Consider the following 21,977-nt stretch of genomic DNA (forward strand, 5'->3'; position numbering starts at 1 on the left):
AAGTGTTAGCTGTAATATCCTGAGAGATTATTTTGACACCTCAATTCCATTAAAAAATGCAATGAATAATATAAAGATTCATAACTGAACTTTATGTTGAAAACAGAAAAAAAAGACAATTTAATTATGTAGATGGATTTAATCACCTTATTCTGTTTCAGAATTGGTTTTCAAGTAAATGAAAAATCTCTGTCAAGCCTTCATACAGTGTCCAGTTCTTTTTAATGTACTTAATATTTGTGATCAATTACATCAAAAGTCATATCTACCACTTGCAACTTTGACTCAGTTTCTATTTTACTGTAGTTAAACCTGGTGACTGATGCACACTTGCTTTTGGCTAAACTTCTGTATGCCCAAGGCTCATATGAAGAATCTGTAAGCCAGATTGGAGAAGGAGGATTGGATGGATTGACTCGAAAACAGTTATCTAACCGAAACCTCAAAATTGTAGCAGAGTCATTTGCTGTAAAAGGTAAAAACATCTCTCATCTTTTATCATTCATTATGCATTATGCAGGTGATTGTCAGTTTGTGTGGCATTATAATAAGGTTACTACTAAAGTTGAACAAATTGTTCTTTAGAAGCTCTGTATAGATCTCTGATAACCATAGTACAACATCTCAGCTGAACTTTATATGTTCCATGCTACTGTCAATGAGGTATTGCTGAATACTAGAGATTGTTAGTGAACTGGACATGCAACACACCCAACTGAAATTATATACCATAATTATTGTTATCTTGTGAATCACTGATATAAGTATCATTCTGACTAAGGCTTTCTGTATTGCTACCAACCAAACTTGATTATCCCTGACATTTAGTGAAAGACTGTTGGTAGTGGCAAGCAGTACCCTTCGAGGTGGATTCGTGTATGTGGTGAGGGGATCTCCTAGAGAAGGTTCTGTAATTTCAGTTTACCTCTTTTGGGATCTGAACATTCACCCATATGTTTGCTGTGCATGGTAACCAGTGAAGGGGAGGAGATGATCCTGGTAGTTGAGGGGTCTAACATTAACACACCATTTTAGCCTCAAATTTCTGTAGATGTGTGGCCAAGAGGTGGCTCTGTCTATGTCATTTGGCTAGTCTGCTTGGATTAGGGTAAGCCAAGTAACAGTGTTGGATGTTTTCAACAGGTGTTGTGGACATTGTGTCTGATACTGGTGTTTGGGTATAGTTCTCAAGAAACCATGGCATTGCTTCAGTGTCTTTGTTTGGCATTGCAGTGCATCCCCTCACAGGGCTTCATGGTGGGTGGGGACAGTGGACACTGAAATATTCTTACTTTATTATGGGTACCCCTATTCATGAAGGGTGGGAGAGAAAAAAGAATAAAAACAATAAATGGTAAGTGGCCACAGATGGATGACTTTGTTCGACAGTCACCATTGCAGTCAGTTTCTGTACCTAAATTTCTCATTTTGCACTCCTTATCTAAGAAATCCTTATGGCAGATGTTTCCCTTTTTTATTCAAAAGGGATTAGAGGGGCTTGCTGGCTTCCCCATGTCAGTAAGAAAGTTATGCTCTGGAGATATCTTGGTGGAAACATTCTCACCACAACACATTAAACTCTTCCTAAATTCAAAGAGCACTGGAGAATACACCTATTGAGGTTGCTTCCAATGCTATCCTGAATTCCTGAAGAGGTGTAATTGTTGAGAGAAACTTGAAGAACATTTCTGAGTTGGAGATCTTTGGTTTTTCCAGCCAAGGTATTTCAGCAAGGAGCCAAATCTCTACTTGCAAAAACTGAATGATGCTTCCTACTGATGTTCTGATTTCAACATTTATGTCACCATGTCTGCCTGCCACAGTCAAAGCAGTTTATCTGAACTGTAAGGTATGGCCATATATTTCCAACCCTTTTGGATGTTTCTAGTGTCAGCAGTTTGGTCACTCAAAAACATGTAATGGTTCTTTAACATGTGTTCATTGTGATGGCATATACCACAATGTTTACAAGTGCAAACTGGAACAACATTGTGTTAATTGTAATAGTTTACACACATCTTATTTTAGTTCTTGCCATAAGTGGTTGGAGGAGAAAAAGATGCAACAGTGAAGACTGAACAATATCTCCTACCCAGTGGCTTGGGAGTTATTGTTCTTTGCTCCATCTTGGCCGTGCTGATGCACTCTGTTCCACTACAGCAGTGGAATTGCAAACACATCTCTTCTTGCTTTCAACATTGTTATTTTCAAAGCATATGAAGAATCTATTGCCATTCATGTTCAAGAGGTGACAATTCTACATCTACTCCCATCTCCATACTTGCCAGTCCTTCCAATGACTTCCTGAGTCCACTTCCTTTGGCTCTGGGTTTGGACGTCCTCTCAGATCCATCTCTTTCTCTGGCCCTGAAATACAAAATGATTATTTATTCATGCCATCAGTCACTGGAATAATCATCCACAAACAGACCTGCCTAATTGACCCAGTGCAAGACCTCCTTCCAATAAAGAAAAAAATGTTTTCTAAAACAGAAGGACTTTTTGCCCAATTCTCATTCACATAAATAAAAATGGCCACTTTCATACAGTGGAACTGTTTGGGTTTTCCTTCGAATACAGATGGCATTAAGAATTTTATTGATTCATATCATTCTGTGTATTTCTCCATACAGGAAACATTTCTGAGACCTACCAATGCAGTCATCTTTCAGCAGTTTTCTTTGCACAGAAATGACAGGTTGTGTGATGGATGAGTGTATGGAGGGTTGGCACTGCTGGTTAATCAGCATTTGCCCACCCTGTATTTGCCACTCTGTGCACCTTCAGGAGACTGTAGCAATCTGTGTTTCCTTGGGTCGCACTACATCACTATTTGTTCTCTATATCTGTCATTTGGAGAGACCTATAACCAATCAGACCTTGATGTCCTCATTGAAGTTACTTTCTCCCTTCATAATCCTGGGAGATTTCAGCAGATATAATACCCTCCAGAGTGGTATTGATATTGATGGGAGGGGTAGTTCCATAAAGTGTATACTCTCAAATTACAATTTTTCCCTCTTCAGTATTGGTTCTTCTGCTTATAGTCATGCATGTAGTCAGTCTTTTATTGCTATTGATCTCTGTATATGCTCCACTTCACTTTCCTTTTGGAAGGTTAAAAGTGACCCACAGGGCAATGACCATTTTCTTGTCATTTTGAGAGAAACTGGCTGTGGTCGATGCCATCTGAATCTCGTGCCTGGTAGAAGCTGGACCAAGCCAACTGGCCCTCTTTCACTGCTCTCTTGGAACTTGATCTTGCCATAATCTGTAATCAATCAGTAGACGACTGCATGGCAAGAGTGACTGACTGTATTGTCCATACAGCTGTTCAGTGGATTCCTAAACCCTTTACACATTTTTCACGGTATCTCTGTTCATGGTGGAATCCTACCTGCCACGTGGCATGGAAGGCTCAAAAACAGGTCTAGAATACCTGTTGTTGGTATCCGACACTTTTAAACTGCATGACTTTTTTCAGGTGAAACATCAAAGTCAGTAGGAATCTTGAATTAAGTACACAACTAGTATCTCTTCTACCACCAGTTCCAAAGTCATATGGGACAAGGTTCGAAAGGTCAGTGGGCAGTATACTTCAATCTTGCTTTCCAATGGTCAGGAAGTTGCTGATGCCCAGAGAATTGCCAATACTCTTGGCAAAAGCTTTTCTTGTGCATCTAGCGTTTCTGCTTTATCACCCACCTTCTTAGCCATTAGGACTAAGGCAAAGCAAGCACCTCTTTTTCCTTTTGGGCTAATTGCCCCCCAATGACTATAATTTCCCCTTTACACAGGTGGAATTCAAGCTTGCTCTTCTTTGGTCTGGCAGTGTATCAGATGAACCTGATGATATTTACTACAAGATACTGTCATCTTTTTCCTGACTCTCTTGCTACTTTTCTGGTTGCTTCTTACTGGATCTAGCAGGAGAATACTTTTCCTGGTGCTTGGCACCAGACTATTGTCTTTCCTGTTTACAAGCCCAGGAAGGATCCCAAGATTCCTTCAAACTACCATCCAATTGCTTTGATGAGCTGTTTGTGAGATCTTGGAAAGGATGGTTAATGCTCTTCTTGTTTGGTTCCTCGAACCAAACATTCCTCTCACCCACCAAGTATGGGTTTCAATGACAACATTCCACTGTGGGCTATTCAATCAGGGAAGCCTTTCTCAAGCGAGAATATCTAATTTCTGTCTTTTTGCAAGACCTCCATTCATGTGGGCTACCTGGCTATTTCCCCTTTTTTATCAAAACTTTTTTTAATAGACCACTACATGGAGTTCATCAGGGCTATGTCTTGAGTGTCACACTTTTCATAATAAAGATTATTGCCATTGCTAGACAACTCCCTCCTTACAGTTGCAGACAGACTGTGTTGACAACTTCCACATCTCATTCAGTTGTTGAACATAAGGTTTATTGAGTGGCAGCTACAATCCTGCCCTCAGTCATTTACTGAAATGGACCACCACAAACAGTTTTACCTTTTCTTTCTCTAAAACCATTTGCATGCACGTTTGCCACCAACAGAATATTCATCCCATTCCTGTGCTCTGTCTAGGTAAAGTTGTGCTTCCTCTGGTCCCCTACTTTCATTTCACACATCAATTAGCTATGCATGAAGTGTACAAGAGCATTGAACATCCTCTCTGTCCTTTCTTCCACCTCTTTAGGGAGCATATAAGTGTTCTGTGATAAAGATCTATCATCTCCTAAATTGATCAAAACTGAACTATAGGTCTCTGGTCTTTGAACATGTTGGATGCTGTTCACCATCTGTTGCTTTCTGCACTTCTCCAGTCTAGAGTTTGTACACTACGTCTAATGAACTTTCTTTACACCTTTTCCATTTGAAACCATCTTCATTGTATGCTTCAAAATTTTGATCCTTACCACAGCATCCTACCAGGAATTGTGTTTTCCTTCCTCAGTGTGACATACTTTTTCATGATAGATGGTCTGCCATTGTACCTTTTGGCCTTCATATTCATGTGCACCTGGCTAAATTGGATCTGTCCTTGTATGACATTGCTGTCTCCACAGGTCAATCCTTCCCACCATGGCTTATTACTGTACTCAATAGTGACCTTTCTTTGAATCATCTGAAGAAGGCAAATACTCCTGATTAGAAATACCTTTTTCTAATTGCCAAACATCTTTTGAACAATCCTTCCATTCCTATTTTTACAGATGGTTCAAAAGCAGATGACGCTTTGGGCTCTACCATGGTTTGTTGTAGTTTGGTGGTTGCACACCTGATCACCTCTGCAGTTTCTGTGTTCACTGTCGAATTGTACGCCATTTCTCTTGTCGTCGATCACATAACACTATGCAGTACTTGAATTGTACAATTTATACTGACTCTCTTTGCACTCTTCTGGCCCTGAAATTGCTTCACATTAGTTCTCACCCTGTTCTTATTAATATTCAAAACTGGCTGGCTCATTTCTATTTATCATCTAGTTCTATCCAGTTTTTCTGGATACCAGGCCACAACATTATTCATGGGAATGAGCTCACTGACACTGCAGCTAATTCAGTATACTCCGGTGCTATCACTACCATGCCTATCTCATACGTTGACTACAGCCCTGCATTCAGTGCTCACCTCTGCGACAGTTGGCAGAAGACTTGGAGTGAACAATGTGATAAAGAGCTTTTCCAGATAAAACTTTCTACTGGCCCTCTTGTTTCCATAAAAATTGGAGGGAGAAAGTTGTCCTTACTAGGCTATGCTTTGGTCACAGTTTCCCCTCGGTGTGGATTCCTGTACGTGGTGAGGGGACCTCCCATGGAAGGTTCTGTTCTGTCTGGTTACCTTCTCTGGGATCTAAACATCCACTCACGTGTTTGCCGTGCGTGGCGACCCGTGAAGGGGAGGAGAGGATCCTGGTGGTTGAGGGGTCCAACCCTAACACACCACTTTGGCCTCAAATTCCTGTAGACGGGCGGCCTTTGGGTGGCCCCCCTTGGGTCAATCGGCTGGTCCACTTGGGCTAGAGTCAACCAAGTACCAGTGTTGGAAGTTCTCACCGGGTGTTGTGGACATTGTGCCTGATGCTGGTGTTTGGGTTAAAAATTAAAACTTTTTTAATAGACAGGAGATTTCAAGTTCGTGTGGGTTTGACACTTTCCCGTTCTTTTGTACAGGAACTTGGAGTCCCTCAAGGCTGTGTATTGAGTGTCACACTTTTCAGTATAAACATAAATGCCATCACTGAACAACTCCCTCTCGCTGTTGCGAATGGGCTGTATGTCGACGACTTTCACATCTCATGTCAGTTGTCAAACATGAGATATATTGAGCGGCAACTACAAACCGCCCTCAATTGTGTACGGAAGTGGACTCTGGCGAACGGCTTTAATTTCTCTCTCTCTAAAACCGTATGCATGCACTTTCGCCATCGACGGGGTACTCACCCTGATCCTGAACTTCATATTGGTGAAGTTTTGCTGCCAGTGGTCCTGGAGACCAAGTTCTTGGGGCTTATCTTTGATCGTAAACTGACCTTTATACCACACTTAAAGCAGCTTCAGGTCAAATGCACAAGAGCACTGAACATCCTCCGTGTCCTCTCTACTACCAGTTGGGGAGCAGATCACTGTTCAGTGTTAAAGGTACATCGTGCTCTTATTCCATCGAAACTCGACAATGGATCAATGGTCTATGGCTCTGCCAGACCATCGGCCTTAAAGATGCTGGACCCCATTCATCGCCAAGGACTTCGACTCTGCACTGGGGCTTTCCGTACCTCTCCAGTTCAAAGTATATACATTGAATCTCATGAACCTTCTCTACACCTTTGCCGTTTGCAACTATCTTTACAATATACTTCGAAACTTCATTCCTTACCAAAGCATCCCACCTGGTAATGTGTTTTCCTTCCTTGGTGGGCAGTACTTTTTCAGAACAGACGATCTGTCATTGCTCCGTTTGGCCTTCGCATCCGGGCACAATTGGATGAATTGGGTCTGTCCTTGGATAACATTGCAGATTCCACAGGTCGGCCCATCCCACCATGGCTTATTACAGCCCCCAAATGTGACTTTTCTTTGAGTCACCTAAAAAAGGCAGATACTCCAGATTGGAATACCGTCTTTTATTCAATGAATATCTTTCAAACAATCATTCAGTTCCCATTTATACAGATGGTTCCAAATCAGGTAATTCAGTGGGCTCTGCTATGGTTTGCTGTGGTTCAGTAGTTGCGGCGCAGAATCCCCTCTACAGCTTCTGTGTTCACTGCTGAACTGTATGCCATATCTCTTGCCCTGGATCATATTGCAGCTGAGCAGTTCTCCAACTGCATTATTTATACTGATTCACTTAGTTCTATACTTGCCTTGGAATTGCTACACGTTGGCTCACATCCTATTCTCGCTGATATTAAAAACCGACTGGCCCATTTCTCATTAACAGCTACTTCAATCCAGTTTTTCTGGATACCAGGCCATGTTGGTATTCGCGGGAACGAGCTTGCAGACATGGCAGCTAAATCTGTCTGCTCCAGCACCATCACCCCTGTGCCTATTCCGTACATGGACTATGGTCTTGTCTTCAAGGCTCGGCTGCGTGCCAGCTGGCAGTCCACTTGGAGTGAGCAACGCAACAATAAACTTTTTCAAATCAAACCCAAAATTGGACTTTGGCCATCTAGCTTCCGTAAAGTTCGGAAGGAGGAAGTTGTTCTCACTAGGCTATGCATTGGTCACAGTTTTTTAACTCATCATTTTCTTTTATCTGGAACTGATGCACCAATGTGTAGTTTGTGTAACACTCAAATCACTATCAGCCACGTTTTACTTTCTTGCCATCGTTACAATTCTCAACGATGGCAATATTTTAAACATATTTTTTCCCAGGGTCAATCTGTAACATTGGACAGTGTTATTGGTAATGGTGACTCTGTCCACCTTGATAACGTTTTTAATTTTTTAATGGCCATTAATCTTTTTTAATCTCATTTAAGTGTTGCATATTTATTTATTACACCTTTTCAATTATGGTTCCTTTTTTACAGTTTTAATCTCTCTCATTCAATTTGACATTGGAGAATGGCCAGAACATTAAATAACTCGACACCAGGACTGGAAAGGCCAACTTCAAGTGACTAACGCTACTGTTTGAACTACTCGTTAGTCGTCCTGGCGAGTTATTATATTTTTGCTGCATATCATTTCACACTTTTACTACTATACCTTTTAGTACTAGCCATATTGACTCATAACCCGGAACCAGGACTGGAAAGACTAACTTCAGGTGACTGACGGTGGTTTTTATACTTACCTGTTAGTCTTCCTGGCGGGTTATGATCATTACCATTCTGCTACAGGTAGACCTTTACAACTTTGTTGACTGGATGTCAACATTGGTTTTTGCGCCATTTTCTGTTTTAATTGCCGTTTTGCTTTTATCTTCAATTACTTTTACAAATTTTACTCCATTTACTTGACTTTTATCTTTTTACTGGACATTTGGTTACTCATTATTATGATTTTGCTATATGTCTTTTAAAACTCCTATTCTTTTACATTTTGATAATAGCTGCTATGACACATAACCCGAACCAGGACTGGAAAGACCAACTTCAGGTGACTGACGGTGGTTCTTGAACTTATCTGTTAGTCTTCCTGGCGGGTTATGATCATTACCATTTTGCTAGAGTAAATACTTTACAACTTTTTATACTCTGCTTTCTCTCTTAACATTGTAGACTAGGTGTCAACATTGGTTTTATACTTTTTTGTTTTACCTTCATTTCCATTTATGTCTTTTACTACATTTACTTTATTTTTACATTTTAACCGGATGTTTGGCACAGATAGCCTCGCTGCTTTGTGCCATAAAACACTAAATCAATCAATCAATCAATGGTCACAGTTTTTAACTCGTATTTTATCTAGGACTGATGCACCAATGTGTGCTCTGTGTGACACTGAAGTCACAATCACCCACATTTTACTGTTGTGACATTATTATTACTGTGAGTGATAGCACCATTTTAAACAAGTTTTTACCATGGGTTTACCCCTGACATTAGACTATCTCATTGATGATGGTGACACTATCCACCTTACAAATTTTTTTTTAATATTTTAAGGGCCATTGGCCTATTTAATTCTATTTAAGTTTTTATCTGAAATTGTGTCAACTTTTTTAATCTTAATTTTCCTTTACACTTTATAATACTTTTACTGTTATTTTTTACCAGTTGTTTGGTGTAGATAGCCTACTTGCTTTGCACTATAAGACACAAAACAACAGCAAGCAGTACACAAGGTATGCAGTCAAAATGCCATTTTGTTATTTTTTCCAGAAAAGCCTGTAATATAGAACCAATAACTCTTCCTTGTGGGGCTTGTGCAAATTGTTAAAATCTAGTTGTAAATTTCACTTGTACAACAATATATGAGGTAACTCTGAATCAACAGAGGCATCTTATAGTTTCTTGGGAGGCATGCAAAAGTTTTTATCAGCTTTAAATATCTTATGCCTTTACAATAGAAGCAAAGCATGATGTACAATACTGTCCAAAAGTGTTTGGAGAAGATAATATTTTGCCATTTTATGGGGCTAACGGCTAATTCTTCCATGCCATTACAGAATGTAAATTTAGACACTAATGCTTCAGTGATTCCTGTTAACAAATGAATGAGCCAATATGAAAGCATTTATCATTCTCTAGAATTCCCATAAACTTGTACCGAGGGCATGTCGTAAGAGTTCTGCTTGAGTGAACATGCTAATCAAATTTAGCATGAAATAACTCATGGTATCCCACACAGTATCTTAACTGTATACTAAATAGCTAATGTATAGTACCAGTATGTGTTAGAAAAAAATCAGTTTAATAGCACTACATAAATAAATGTTTATAATAATAATAATGAAAACAAACAAACAGTTTTTAACACTATATATTAAGTGTTGTTGTCATGTTGTGACTGAAGAAAACATAGAGAACTATTAGTCAGAAAAATAGCTGTATAAAAGCTTAACATGATGCTGGTTGGACTCTCAGACAAATTGCCTTAGACTTGAAATGATCCTCAAACACTGTCAAGTACACCATAGACCATGAAACTGAGACAGGTAAATTTGAAAGTGGGAAATTAAAGGACAGAACACCTAAATGGGATGATACTGGCATTAAGTGTCTTCATTTATGCAATCTTTGGGACAGAAGGAAGACTGCCACTGAGCTTAAAGATGAGATAAATGACCATGTATAAAATATCAGAAAAGTGTCCAGATGTACAGTATCTAGAATACTTAATGAGAATGGAATATATGGCCATGTACCAGTAAAAAAAAACCTTCATTTCAATCTCCAAATATTGTCAGGAAATAAAGAAAATTGTGTGAATCAGGCTTGTTGGCAAATATCATAGATTTGATAAAATTTCTAAATTCATATTTTTGGCTATTTGAAATCATAAGGTGTAATCTACATTTGTTTCTTTGTTTTCACTTTCTTGCAAAGCTAAATGAAAACTATCTGCACTAGCTGTCCATAATTTAGCAGTGTAATACTAGAGGGAAGGCAGCTACTCATCACCACCAACTCTTGGGCTATTCTTCTACCAATTAATTATGGGATTGACCATCACATAATAATGCCTCCACAGCTGATAGGGTGAGAATGTTTGGTGTGACTGGGATTTGAACCCATGACTCTCAGATTACAAGTTAAGCACCCAAACCATCTGGCTATGCCAGGCCTAACAATGTACAATAACATAATGAATTGGCAATTCATCAAAGATAAATTATGATACATACCATTGATCTTGTTATAATACAAGTGTAGTTTTAAGTAGTTTTCAAAGGTATATTTTGAAATAAAGGACTTAAAACATGAATAAAATAAAATACTTGATTACCAATGCACATTATAATATTAATTCCATACACATACATTGATATTAGGGAGGTCTAATTAAAGTTTTAAGGTAACATGTGCAGAAAAGCATTTAAAGGAGTTCCCAATGAAAAAGGATAAAGAAATATTTGAAAAATGAGTCTTATTGTGAGAGAAAGATGTTTATAGTTTACAAATACCCATTAATAAAGTATAATATACAAAACTAACAACCATTAGTAAAGTATATTATAAAATGATATTCATTGTACAAAAAAACCTTTGCACCACAATAAGACTAATTTTTTTCATATACAAATCTCACTTTAATGATCCTGTATATTAGGTTTACCAGTTGAAAGAACATTATATCATCTTGAATTCATTACACTATCAACCAGTCATTTTGCTTAATGTCAGAGATCTTCAGGTTGGATGGGAATTCAAAACACAAAGCCTTGTCAAAATGCTTTCTATATTAGTCATTTATAAGACGTGAGTTACAATGATAGATAACCTTTTGAACAAGGGTCTGTGTGTTGCATACTCAACTGACCTGATGATCTCTGGTGTGTGAATTTCCTCTTTGACAGCAGCTTAAAGCATTCAATATGCACAATCAAGATGTCAGTATATACTGCTATTGGAAATCTTTATAGAACCAGTAAAGAGCATTTTGTTAAATTTTATTAACAGCTTATTGTAAATAAAGATGTAATCATACTAGAGTAATTGTAAATATTATTTTTTACTATCCCAATTTAGTGATATTTAGATGTCTATTAATACAGTGTATTTTTGATTTCACACACAAGGTATAGGTCTTAACTTATCTTGCAGGCTTAACTATTAGTAAAAATAAATTGAAAACTTGCCTCACTTCAACATGTTTTAAGCCCACCAATAAAAGCAAATATTTTGTCACATATATATATATATATATATATGTGTGTGTGTGTGTGTGTGTGTGTGTGTAGCTTAATAAGTGATAAATTTAAATGAAAAAAAATTGTGATGCTGTTAAAAATTCCTGAGTTTACAAACAAGTTAATAAATCAAAGTACAAATCTTTTTTTTCTTCTTGACAATTATACAGCTTTCCAGTAAGTAGACACCCATTCCAAAATAATGCCATTTTTTTAAATAAATAAACAAGAAACAAAGGATATGATATTGACATTTGTATTTAGTGTTTCTGCTTGTTACAATATTTAAAGCATAGACACAATTGAACATTTTATTTAGCATTTACAAAATCTGAAACTGGGTTTGTGGAATTGTACCTCACTAATACAGAAGAACAGGGATGAGGGTATTTTTAGAAGATAATTATTTGATATGATTTTATTGGGAACAGTTGAGGACAGACAAACCATCATTTTTTTTTTAAATCTAGGCTGTATGAGCAAGAACTCTCTGCATTAATACACTGGTTTGGTAGTAAGCTGTTCAATATTGTAGACAGATAAAAGGCCTTATTCAAAAATTATGATAAACAACAGTGACCAACCTTTTGTATAAACCAGCTGTCAAAAGAGCACCCTAAACTGTAACAAAAATACCACTTCAGGGAGTAATCTCTAACCCCAACTTGGCCCACTCTTAAAGAATTGTACAAGTCTAGAATTATTAGAAACAAAAAATGCAATGTCCAAGAAAGTTGTGTGATAACATTTTGTATTTGACTTGCAACAGTAGTGGCCATCTGATATGGTTTATTCTACCCATTTCTTACAGAATGAAGAATTTGTTCTGTTGGTTTTAAGCCTTTATTTTGTGAAGTGACAGGAAATTCATTGTCACACTATTTACTATGAACAGCAGTATTGTAATTTACATAGGCATTTTTTGCTGAGGTTCACCTGCATACAATAGGCCAGTTGTGAAGTCTAAGTAAAAACATAGATTGATTCTGGAATATTTTCATTCGTGGAATAACTGCTTGTATTTTGTAGTTTTTATCAAGCTGTACTTTAGGGCTATTTGTATTTGATATCATGGATATAACCAATTTGTATTCTCAGGGTTGTTCAAATATTTACTGGTAGGTCGAGTAAATTTTTTTATAGTTAAAAGTGCATAATTAACTTCTTAATATTTTCTTCACTATTTCTCTTTAAAAAAATCAGATGAAAGACTTGTTAGATTATTCGTATCCCATCGCATCTTGATTAGGATTCTCTGATAATTGTGAGGAAAATAAAGACAATATTATATTATTACTTGAAGTCTAAGTTGCCCTAACTAAATTAACATGTGATACATTTACTAAATGCATATACACAAATTGATATGCATTATTTCTGTAATTATTTTGCTCTACTTATTTATATCTATAAGAATCAAACTAAATTTATAGCTTTGGTGTAAAGTATACAGGGTGGCCCGTAAGTCCCTACCCATCCTTATATCTTATGTATCCAGGGTGTCACCAATATTCTGCCCTCATATACCCACGTACTTGTCACAATACGCTCTTCAGGTGTAAATGGGCTTACATTGGCCATATTTCTTTGAAATAAAGAAACAAATTTATAATACATGCGTAATTGAATATAACTTAATAACATATGGATGGGTAGGGACTTATGGGCCACCCTGTATATTCTAGCTGCATTTCATTCTTGTCTCCTTAAAATTTCAAGTAATCTTAATCTGTTTAGTTGATAAATAATCAACCTTATTCATTGCTGGGTATATTCAAGTATTTTTTGACAGTTTCTTAGAAAATCTTTCATATGTGTAAAGCACAGAAATCTGTTTGTCTGTCTGTTCATTATCTAACTACTACTAGGTTTCCGAGCAAGTCTTAACTAATCTTTTTTGAGATCATAGTTTGGAACAAGGGGCATGTTAATGAGGAATTCACAACCCATACAGCCCCGTTACTGTTCATATTGAACTTGTATTATCTCTGATGTAAGTTAAAATTAACTGCATTCATACATGTAGCTGCATCATTATGCCTTAATGTTTGTTCACAAATATTTAGTACATCACTAAAAGTGTGCTAGCAGTGACAAAAACAAAGAGTTGCCTCTTAATTTATATTCATTTCCAACTTAGACCTTTGATCTTGCAGCTTCAGCCCATAATACACTTCTACAAAGTTGCCCTAACCATTGCAGAATGTATATCATGTTTTAAGCATATATATATTAAGATACTAAACTTTATACAAAAGATTTGGTGAGCTAATAATGAATACTCGAATAATATGTATTATAAGTAAGTTTTGTGAAAGTCAGGACTTGTGTGTTACTTATCATAGCATCCACCTACACTTTTTATTAAAGTCTTAACCCAAACAAATGATGAGTACCTCCATTTGTCATTCATATTTTAAATTATGTACTTTGGGTTTATTTTATGTGCAATGTTCCTGCTGATTTTATTATCAAAGGGCTCTGTCTGGAGAAGATTCCTCTTCAGACCACAAGCAAGAACAAAGCTGCTGAAAGAGATGAACAGATTATTAATTGTTTGGTACAAGCTGGGAACTAGCTCTCGCTATCTTCAGGAGATTGAACGTACCCAGGGTCACAGTGGAGGCTCACTTCCTCAGTTGTCTTCAGGTGCCACCACGTCAGGCTCTGGATCACCTTTGCCTCCAAACACAGAATATAGAGTTGGATATATTTTAGAGACAGCTCTCCAAAGAGCTCCCATTTTCTTGATAAGAAGTGGGTAAGTAACAAGTTGTTTTTCTTGAATGTTGCATCTGAAAACTGTACAATCGGTGTTGCAGTTTTGGGTATAAACTATTTTCTGCTCTATTAGTTTTAAAATAACACTCGGAGTATATCCTGATAAAAACATTTCACTGAGAATATCTCTGTTAAGCACATCACCAAATTGTATTTTCACATTTTCTTGCCTATCTTCTTCCCATTTGCTCAGCAGTAATTCTGAGGGCTTATAGATTATACAGCTAAAAATTTCATATTGATGCCCATGCATATACAGCTTATCAAATCAACAAAAACATATTTTTTGTTTAATGATATGTTTCGTTCTGCACCTAATAATAATTGCATGATTATTTTTAGTTTTATTTTCATTAGAAAGAAAAACAAATTGAAGCAGACAAATCAAGAAATAGATGTCATTTGAGCCAGATTCACAGTTCAACAACAATTGAATAATGTAGTTAAATTCCAAGTTTGTCCAAGTATTCCTCTGATTTAAAAGATAATTATGAATTACAAAAATAAGCCTACAACACAGTGGTAAATTTTCATTAAACATGAGGCCAAACCGTTATTGTTGGTTGAAATAGTAGCATATGGCAAGTTGATATAGTGTAAAATTGGCTTTTCTCTGTGGTCTCTTTATTGAAAGGTTATATGCAAAAAAACTTAAAATAATTTATTTGTAATTAGACCAAAAAATTTAATCTGCTCATTTTTACACTGCCTGCTCAGATATGTTGTGTGTAATTTGTTAAGTCTCTAACCAAGAAAATTAATTTAATGCCCGACACTCTTTTGATCCTATTAGAAAACTTTAAACTAAAATATTTTAAAACAGTGTTCTCCAACCAGGTAATTGCAGAGCTTTATAAAGTAGATTGTAAAAATTTCCTTATTTGTTATTACATTTTACTCACACTATGTATAAGTAGTGAGATATTAGGTTGTCCAGAAATAAAGATTGGAATTCTCACAATGACATTTAGAAGTTGAATATCAAGTAACTTACCTTTGTTTGGTTGATTTAATTCAATGTTTGTCACTTACAAGGTGTCTTAATTGTTTGCTGTTTCAACTCTACTCAGAGTAAGTTTTGCAACCTCCAAGGCAGCATGGACAAGAAGGACTTTTGTCTGACTTTTTTCTACAACTCCAAATTTGGACGAAAAGCAACTGAAAGTACACAGAACATCAACCAGCCATTTGGCTATGGATCTGTTACTGAACGCGTGGTTCAGTATTGGTTTCAAAGGTTTCAACATGAAGATGAAATTTTTGAAGACCACAAAGGTCTTGGAAGGAGGCCATCCTTAGATGAAAACACATCAAGGGAAGCAGTTGAGACAGACCCTTGCATAACTGTATGTGAGCTTGCAGAAAAGCTGAACACGAGCAAATCACGTATTGCCAACCACCCAAGTGCGATTGGAAAGACAAAAGTTGGATAAGCAGGTTCCTCATAAGGTCAAATAAAGACAATAAAAAAAAATTGTTGTCGTAAACAGAAGGGCTCTCCACCCAATTTGCCTACACATAAATAAAAAGGGCCATCTGGTTACAATGGAATTGTCAAGGTTTATGTTTTAATCTGGATGACATCAAAGTACTGATTGCTTTCTGTCATCCAGTGTGTTTTTCCTTACAGGAAACATTTCTGAAACCTGTCGATACAGTCACCATTCAGCAGTTTTCTTTGTACAGAAATGACAGGCTGTGTGATGGGTGAGTGCATGGAGGGGTGACAATATTGGTTTATCACCATGTGCCCACCCTGTCTTTACCACTCGACACACCCTTGGAGGCTGTTTGTTCTCTCTACCTGTCGCCTGGAAAGACCAATGATCAGTCAGCTCTTGTTGCTGTCATTTAACAGTTGCACTCAGACAGTGATCATTTTTCTGTAATTTTGAGAGACTGGCCATAGTCAGTGCTGCCTGACCCACATGCCCTTATGAATTAAGCAAACTGGTCCTCTTTCACTGCTCTTGCAGGATGTGATCCTGCCATTGTGTAAGCTATCAATGGACGGCTGTGTGGCAGCAGTAACTGACTAATACACAGACAGCTGCTGAATGTGTTCCTAAAATCTCTGACCCATTTTCCACTATATCCTTGTTCATCGTGGAATTCTGCTTGCCACATGGCACTGAAGGCTCAAAAACAGGCCTGGGATACATTTTGTAGATACCCCACACTCTCAAACCACATCACTTTCCAGCAGGCCCATGCACATGCTCAATGGGTAAGATGTTAAAGCGAGAAGGACTCTTGGATTAAGTTCACAACCAGCATATCTACTACCACCAGTTTGAAAGTCATATGGGACAAGATTTGAAAGGTCAGTGGGCAATATAATTCAGTCACCCTCTCAATCTTGCTATCTGATGGCCAGGAAGTAGCTGATACCCAGAGCATTGCCAATACTCTAGGTGAAAGCTTTTGCCAGGTATCTAACATTTCTGCCTCATCCTTCACCTTCTCAGCCATCGAGGCTTCAGCAGTGCAATCATCTCTTTCCTTTCGAGCTGATTATCTCTATGACTATAATTGTCCCTTTAAACTGGCCCTTCATCGGTCTGGCAGTACATAGATCGGACCTGATGATGTACACTATGAAATGCTGTGCCATCTATCTCCTGCTTCTCTTGCTATTCTTCTATTTGCTTTTAACCAGATCTGACAGGAGAATGTTTGTTCTTACTGATGCCTGTCGCAGGGCTATTGTCCTACTTTTCTCTAAGCCTGGGAAGGATCCCAAGATTCCTTCAAACTGCCATCCACTTGTTTTGATGAGCTGTCTCTGTAAGATCATAGAGAGGATGGTTAATGCTCATCTTCTTTGGTTTCTTAAATCAAACAACCTCCTCTTGCCCACCCAGTGTGGGTTCCGATGACAGCGCGCTCCACCATGGAACACCTGATTCAACATCAATCATAGAAGCCTTTCTCAAATGACAATATTTTTTTTCTGTATTTTTGACATTGAGAAAGATCATGATACAATATGGAGTTATGTTATTTTGTTAGACCTCCATTTATATGGGTTATGTGGCTATTTGCCCATTTTTATTTAAAAAAATTTTAATGGACAGGCAACTCAAAGTTTGTGTGGGTTCAACACTTACCCTTTCTTTTCTACAGGAACTTGGGAGTCCCTCAGGGCTGTGTTTTGAGTGTCACACTTTTCAGTTTAAAGAATAATGCCATCACTGAACAACTCCTTCTTACTGTTGCAAACTTTCAAGTCTCATGTCAGTTGTCAAACATGAGGTATAATGAGTGGCAGCTACAGACTGCCCTCAATCATTTACTGAAGTGGACCACAGCAAACGGTTTTAACTTCTCTCTCTCTAAAACTGTTTGCATGCACTTTTGCTACCAATGGGGTATTCACCCTGATCCTGAGCTTCATATCGGTGAAGTTGTGCTACCTGTGGTTCCTGAGACAAAATTCATCAAGCAGTTATGGGTCAAATGTACAAGAGCACTGAACATCCTTTGTGTTCTCTCTTCCGCCACTTGAGGAGTGGATCGATGTTCTATGCTAAAGATATATTGTGCACTTATTCATCATCAGGGACTTTGGCTCTGCATCAGGGCTTTATGCACTTTCCCAGTTCAGAGCTTATACACAAAGTCTCATGAACCTCCTGACAGTAGAGCAACAGTCTCTACTGTATGCTTCAAAACTTCCATCCTTACCACAGCATCTTACCTGGGGTTGCATTTTCCTTCCTTAGTGGGCCATGCTTTTTCAGAACAGATGATCTGCCATTTTTCATTTTTGCCTTCATATCCAGGAGCAGTTGAATGAATTGGGTCTGTCCTTGGATAACATTGCTGTATCTACTGGTCAGCTCATTCCACCATGGCTTATTACAGTCCCCAAATATGACCTTTATTTAAATCATCTGAGGAAAACAGATACTCCCATTTGGAAATACTGTCTGTTATTTGTTGAACGTGTTTCAAACCATCCTTCCATTCCTATTTATACTGATGGTTCGAAATCCGATAACTCTATGGACTCTGCCATGGTTTGTTATGGTTTGGTGGTTGTGTACAAAATACCCTCTACAGCTTCTGTGTTCATTGCTGAACTATACACCATTTTTCTTGTCCTGGATGACAGAGAAGCTAACCAGTACTCAAATTTACACTATTTATACTGACTCGCTTAGTTCTTTGCTGACCCTTGAATTGCTTCACATTATTTTTTCCGATATTTAAAACTAATTGGCCCATTTCTCTTTAACATCTACTTCTATCCAGGTTTTTTGGATACCAGACCACATTGGTATTCATGGGAACAGGTTAGCTGACACCACAGCTAAATATGTCTGCTCTGCCACTATCACTGTTGTGGCTGTTCCATACATCGACTATGGTCCTGTATTCAAGGCTTGGCTCCATACCAGTTGGCAGTCGACTTGGAGAAATCAACATGAAAATAAGCTTTTCCGAATAAAACTCTCTATTGAACTCTGTCCATCTTGTTTCCATAAGGATCAGTAAGAGGAAGTTGTTCTTATTAGACTACATATTGGTCACAGTATTTAACTCGTTTTCTTTTATCTGGGATTGATGCAACAATGTGTTATCTGTGTAACACTCAGATCACAATAAGCCACATTCTACTGTCTTGCCATCATTATGACTCAACAGTGGCATCATTTTAAACATGTTTTGTCCCAAAGTTTATCCATTACGTTAGACAGTGTTATTGGCGATGGTTACAGTCCACCTTAGAAATGTTTTTAAGTTTTTAAATGTACACATAAAACCTTTTTTAATGTGATTTCCTTTTAAAGATCAAAGTACATTTTACATTTAGTTTGATTTGAAATTAGAAAATGTCCATGACATCAAGTAATTCGAAAACAGGACTGGAAAGGCCAACCTCAGGTGACTAATGCTGCTGTTTTAAACTACTCATTAGTCATCCTGGCGAGTTATGATAATTACATTTATTCTGCAGGAAGTTCTTTACAATTTGTATTGCTGTAGTTTTTCTCCTACTATTATAGACTAGATGTAAAATTTGATTTAATGCTGTTTATGTTTTAATTCAAAAATTGAACTTTACTCTGTTTTACAGTAATTTCCTTTTTTGAATTTTAATAATTTTTACCTTAACATTTTACTGGATGTTTGGTGCAGTTAGCCTAGTTGCTTTGTGCCATAAAACACCAAACCAACCAACCAATCCTCAAGAGCCCACTGAAGATCAACAAAGTCAGCATTATGAGTCCTGGTTTATACTGCTATTATATAACCAAAATGATCCATTTTTTGAATGGATGGTGAGATGCAATAAAATTGGATTCTGTACGACAGTCGGAAATGATCTGCACAATGGTTCAATATCAAAACAGCTGCAAAGTGTTTCCCAAAGCTCAAGTTTCACCAAAGAAAGGTCATGGTGGATGGCAACCAGCATCATTCACTACAACTTTTTTGAATCCAGGGGAAATAATCACAGTGTACAAATACTGTGAAGAATTTGCCAAAATGCATCAAAAGTTGCATGAGAAACAACAAGCTCTGGTCAAGTCAAAGGAGTCTTATTCTTCTTCATAGCAATGCTTGTCTGTATATGTCAAGAATAATGCTGCAAAAATTGAACAAGTTGGGAATCAATGTTCTGCCTCATCCATCTTATTTCACAGATCTTTCTGCTACAGATTTTCATTTTCTTCAAGTGTTTTACAACTGCAGAAGAAGCTTCCAGGGATTTCATTGACCACAGAAACTCTAATTTCAACAGCAGAGGCTTAAATAGCATCGTTACACATTGGCAAAAGTACTTTGAAGCAAATGGTGCTTACTTTGATTCAAGCAAGTTTATAACACTGGTTTAAACTTGCAGTTCAAAAATAATGTCTAATTCTGAACAAACTGATACATTTACATTTCTAAATTAAGAAGAGGTCTGCTGGTCAAGTAAGAGGCTTTGATTGCTACATAGTAGATTTAGAAATGTGTTTCTTTTAACTTGTTGACTTTCTGCTAAAAATTTTACTTTACATTCTATTTTTAAAGTTAGTGCAAAGATATATCCTACACTGAGAAAAGTTTAAAAGCAGTCTATAAGTTGCAATTTATTATAGTTTTATAGTGAAAATTCAAATGTGAATCTCAGTAATTGCTGATGACCTGTTGTATTTTTACATGTCCCATATAGATCTTCACTGTATGAAATGACTAGTGGAAGATAGCTGCACCTTGGGTGTGGTTACATAACATTGCATTAACAGGAAAAGAATAAAGTATTAAAAATATTGATTTACATAAATAATATACATTTCATGAAACAATTTAATAAAAATAACTCTCTATAAAAACAATATAATTAAATACATAAAAGAAGATAAATAAAATCAACAGCACATTTTTTCACTCGCATAAGATTTAAGTTTTTGAAATGGCTTTTTCTTGAAATTGTGAAATATTGATTTGTTACAGGTACGGATATTTTATTTTGTATTTTAGGAAATTATATAAGGCTGTGGAACAGTATCGAAATGTCCTTAATGCAGTGGAAACCAGCTCCACCCAGTCACTAAGACAAGTAAATAAACTCTTCAGTATTTTTAATATTTTATAAATAAGATGTAAAATTCTGAGTCCTTGTTAGTGCAGGGGAAACCAGCTCCACAAAGTAAACTAGGCAAGTAACTAATCACTTAAGTATTCTTATTCATAATCTATAGTCAAATTGAACATTCTGAGCTCTTGTTAATTTATTTTTTTAATAACTTGAATTTTTCATCTTAATAATTTGCAAAAAATATTAATTTGTTTCCAGGTTAAATATTGTGTTAGATACATGCTCATAGTATCCTCTAAATATTATATAAACTAGCTGGGGTACCTGTATCGTGGATGAAAGTTATGTAAATTTGTAATTAATGAAAGGTTATCCTCGGACATGAAAAGCTGTTCCCTTTATATATAAAATTTTAAAAATTTGGAAACCCAAAATGCCAATAAAACAGCAAAACACAAAATGTGAAATTGTAAGTTTGCATGTATCTCCTCATGGACCCAACAAACCTTCATGCCAAATTTAGTGAAGATCTATCAACAGGGGTGAAGGAATGATTTAAAAAGAAATGCAAAATTTATTTCCCCATGGACATTATGAACCTCCTTGCCAATTTTGGTGAAGATCTATTTACACTCTGCAAAGTATTTACATGGACATACAACAGACAGTACTATTGCACTTATATAGATATTGCCAGATCATTAGATGTGTGTATGACACCTTGAGAATGGATAAAAATAAAGTTCTCCATGACAAGAATCAGAGGTGAAGTAGGAAAATCATGACCCCCTATTGGAAATATATGTATGCACAAGATGAAAATTTTGTGAAGTTGGAGGTTGCACGTCACATAATAAAAAAAGTTTTTC

At 36.9% G+C, this 21,977-nt stretch overlaps 1 protein-coding gene across 1 annotated transcript in view; it reads left to right on the plus strand.

The window, feature by feature from the left end:
* LOC143230666 (tetratricopeptide repeat protein 7B-like) overlaps window positions 1-21,977 on the plus strand; it is an 87,526-nt gene that overhangs the window by 12,805 nt on the left and 52,744 nt on the right. The window contains 4 exon segments of the mRNA XM_076464588.1: window positions 307-475; window positions 14,270-14,366; window positions 14,368-14,553; window positions 21,051-21,129. Coding sequence (XP_076320703.1) covers window positions 307-475; window positions 14,270-14,366; window positions 14,368-14,553; window positions 21,051-21,129 — 531 coding nt within the window.

The sequence above is a fragment of the Tachypleus tridentatus genome, chromosome 10 (genome assembly GCF_004210375.1).
Source record: "Tachypleus tridentatus isolate NWPU-2018 chromosome 10, ASM421037v1, whole genome shotgun sequence".
NCBI classification, from domain to species: domain Eukaryota; kingdom Metazoa; phylum Arthropoda; class Merostomata; order Xiphosura; family Limulidae; genus Tachypleus; species Tachypleus tridentatus.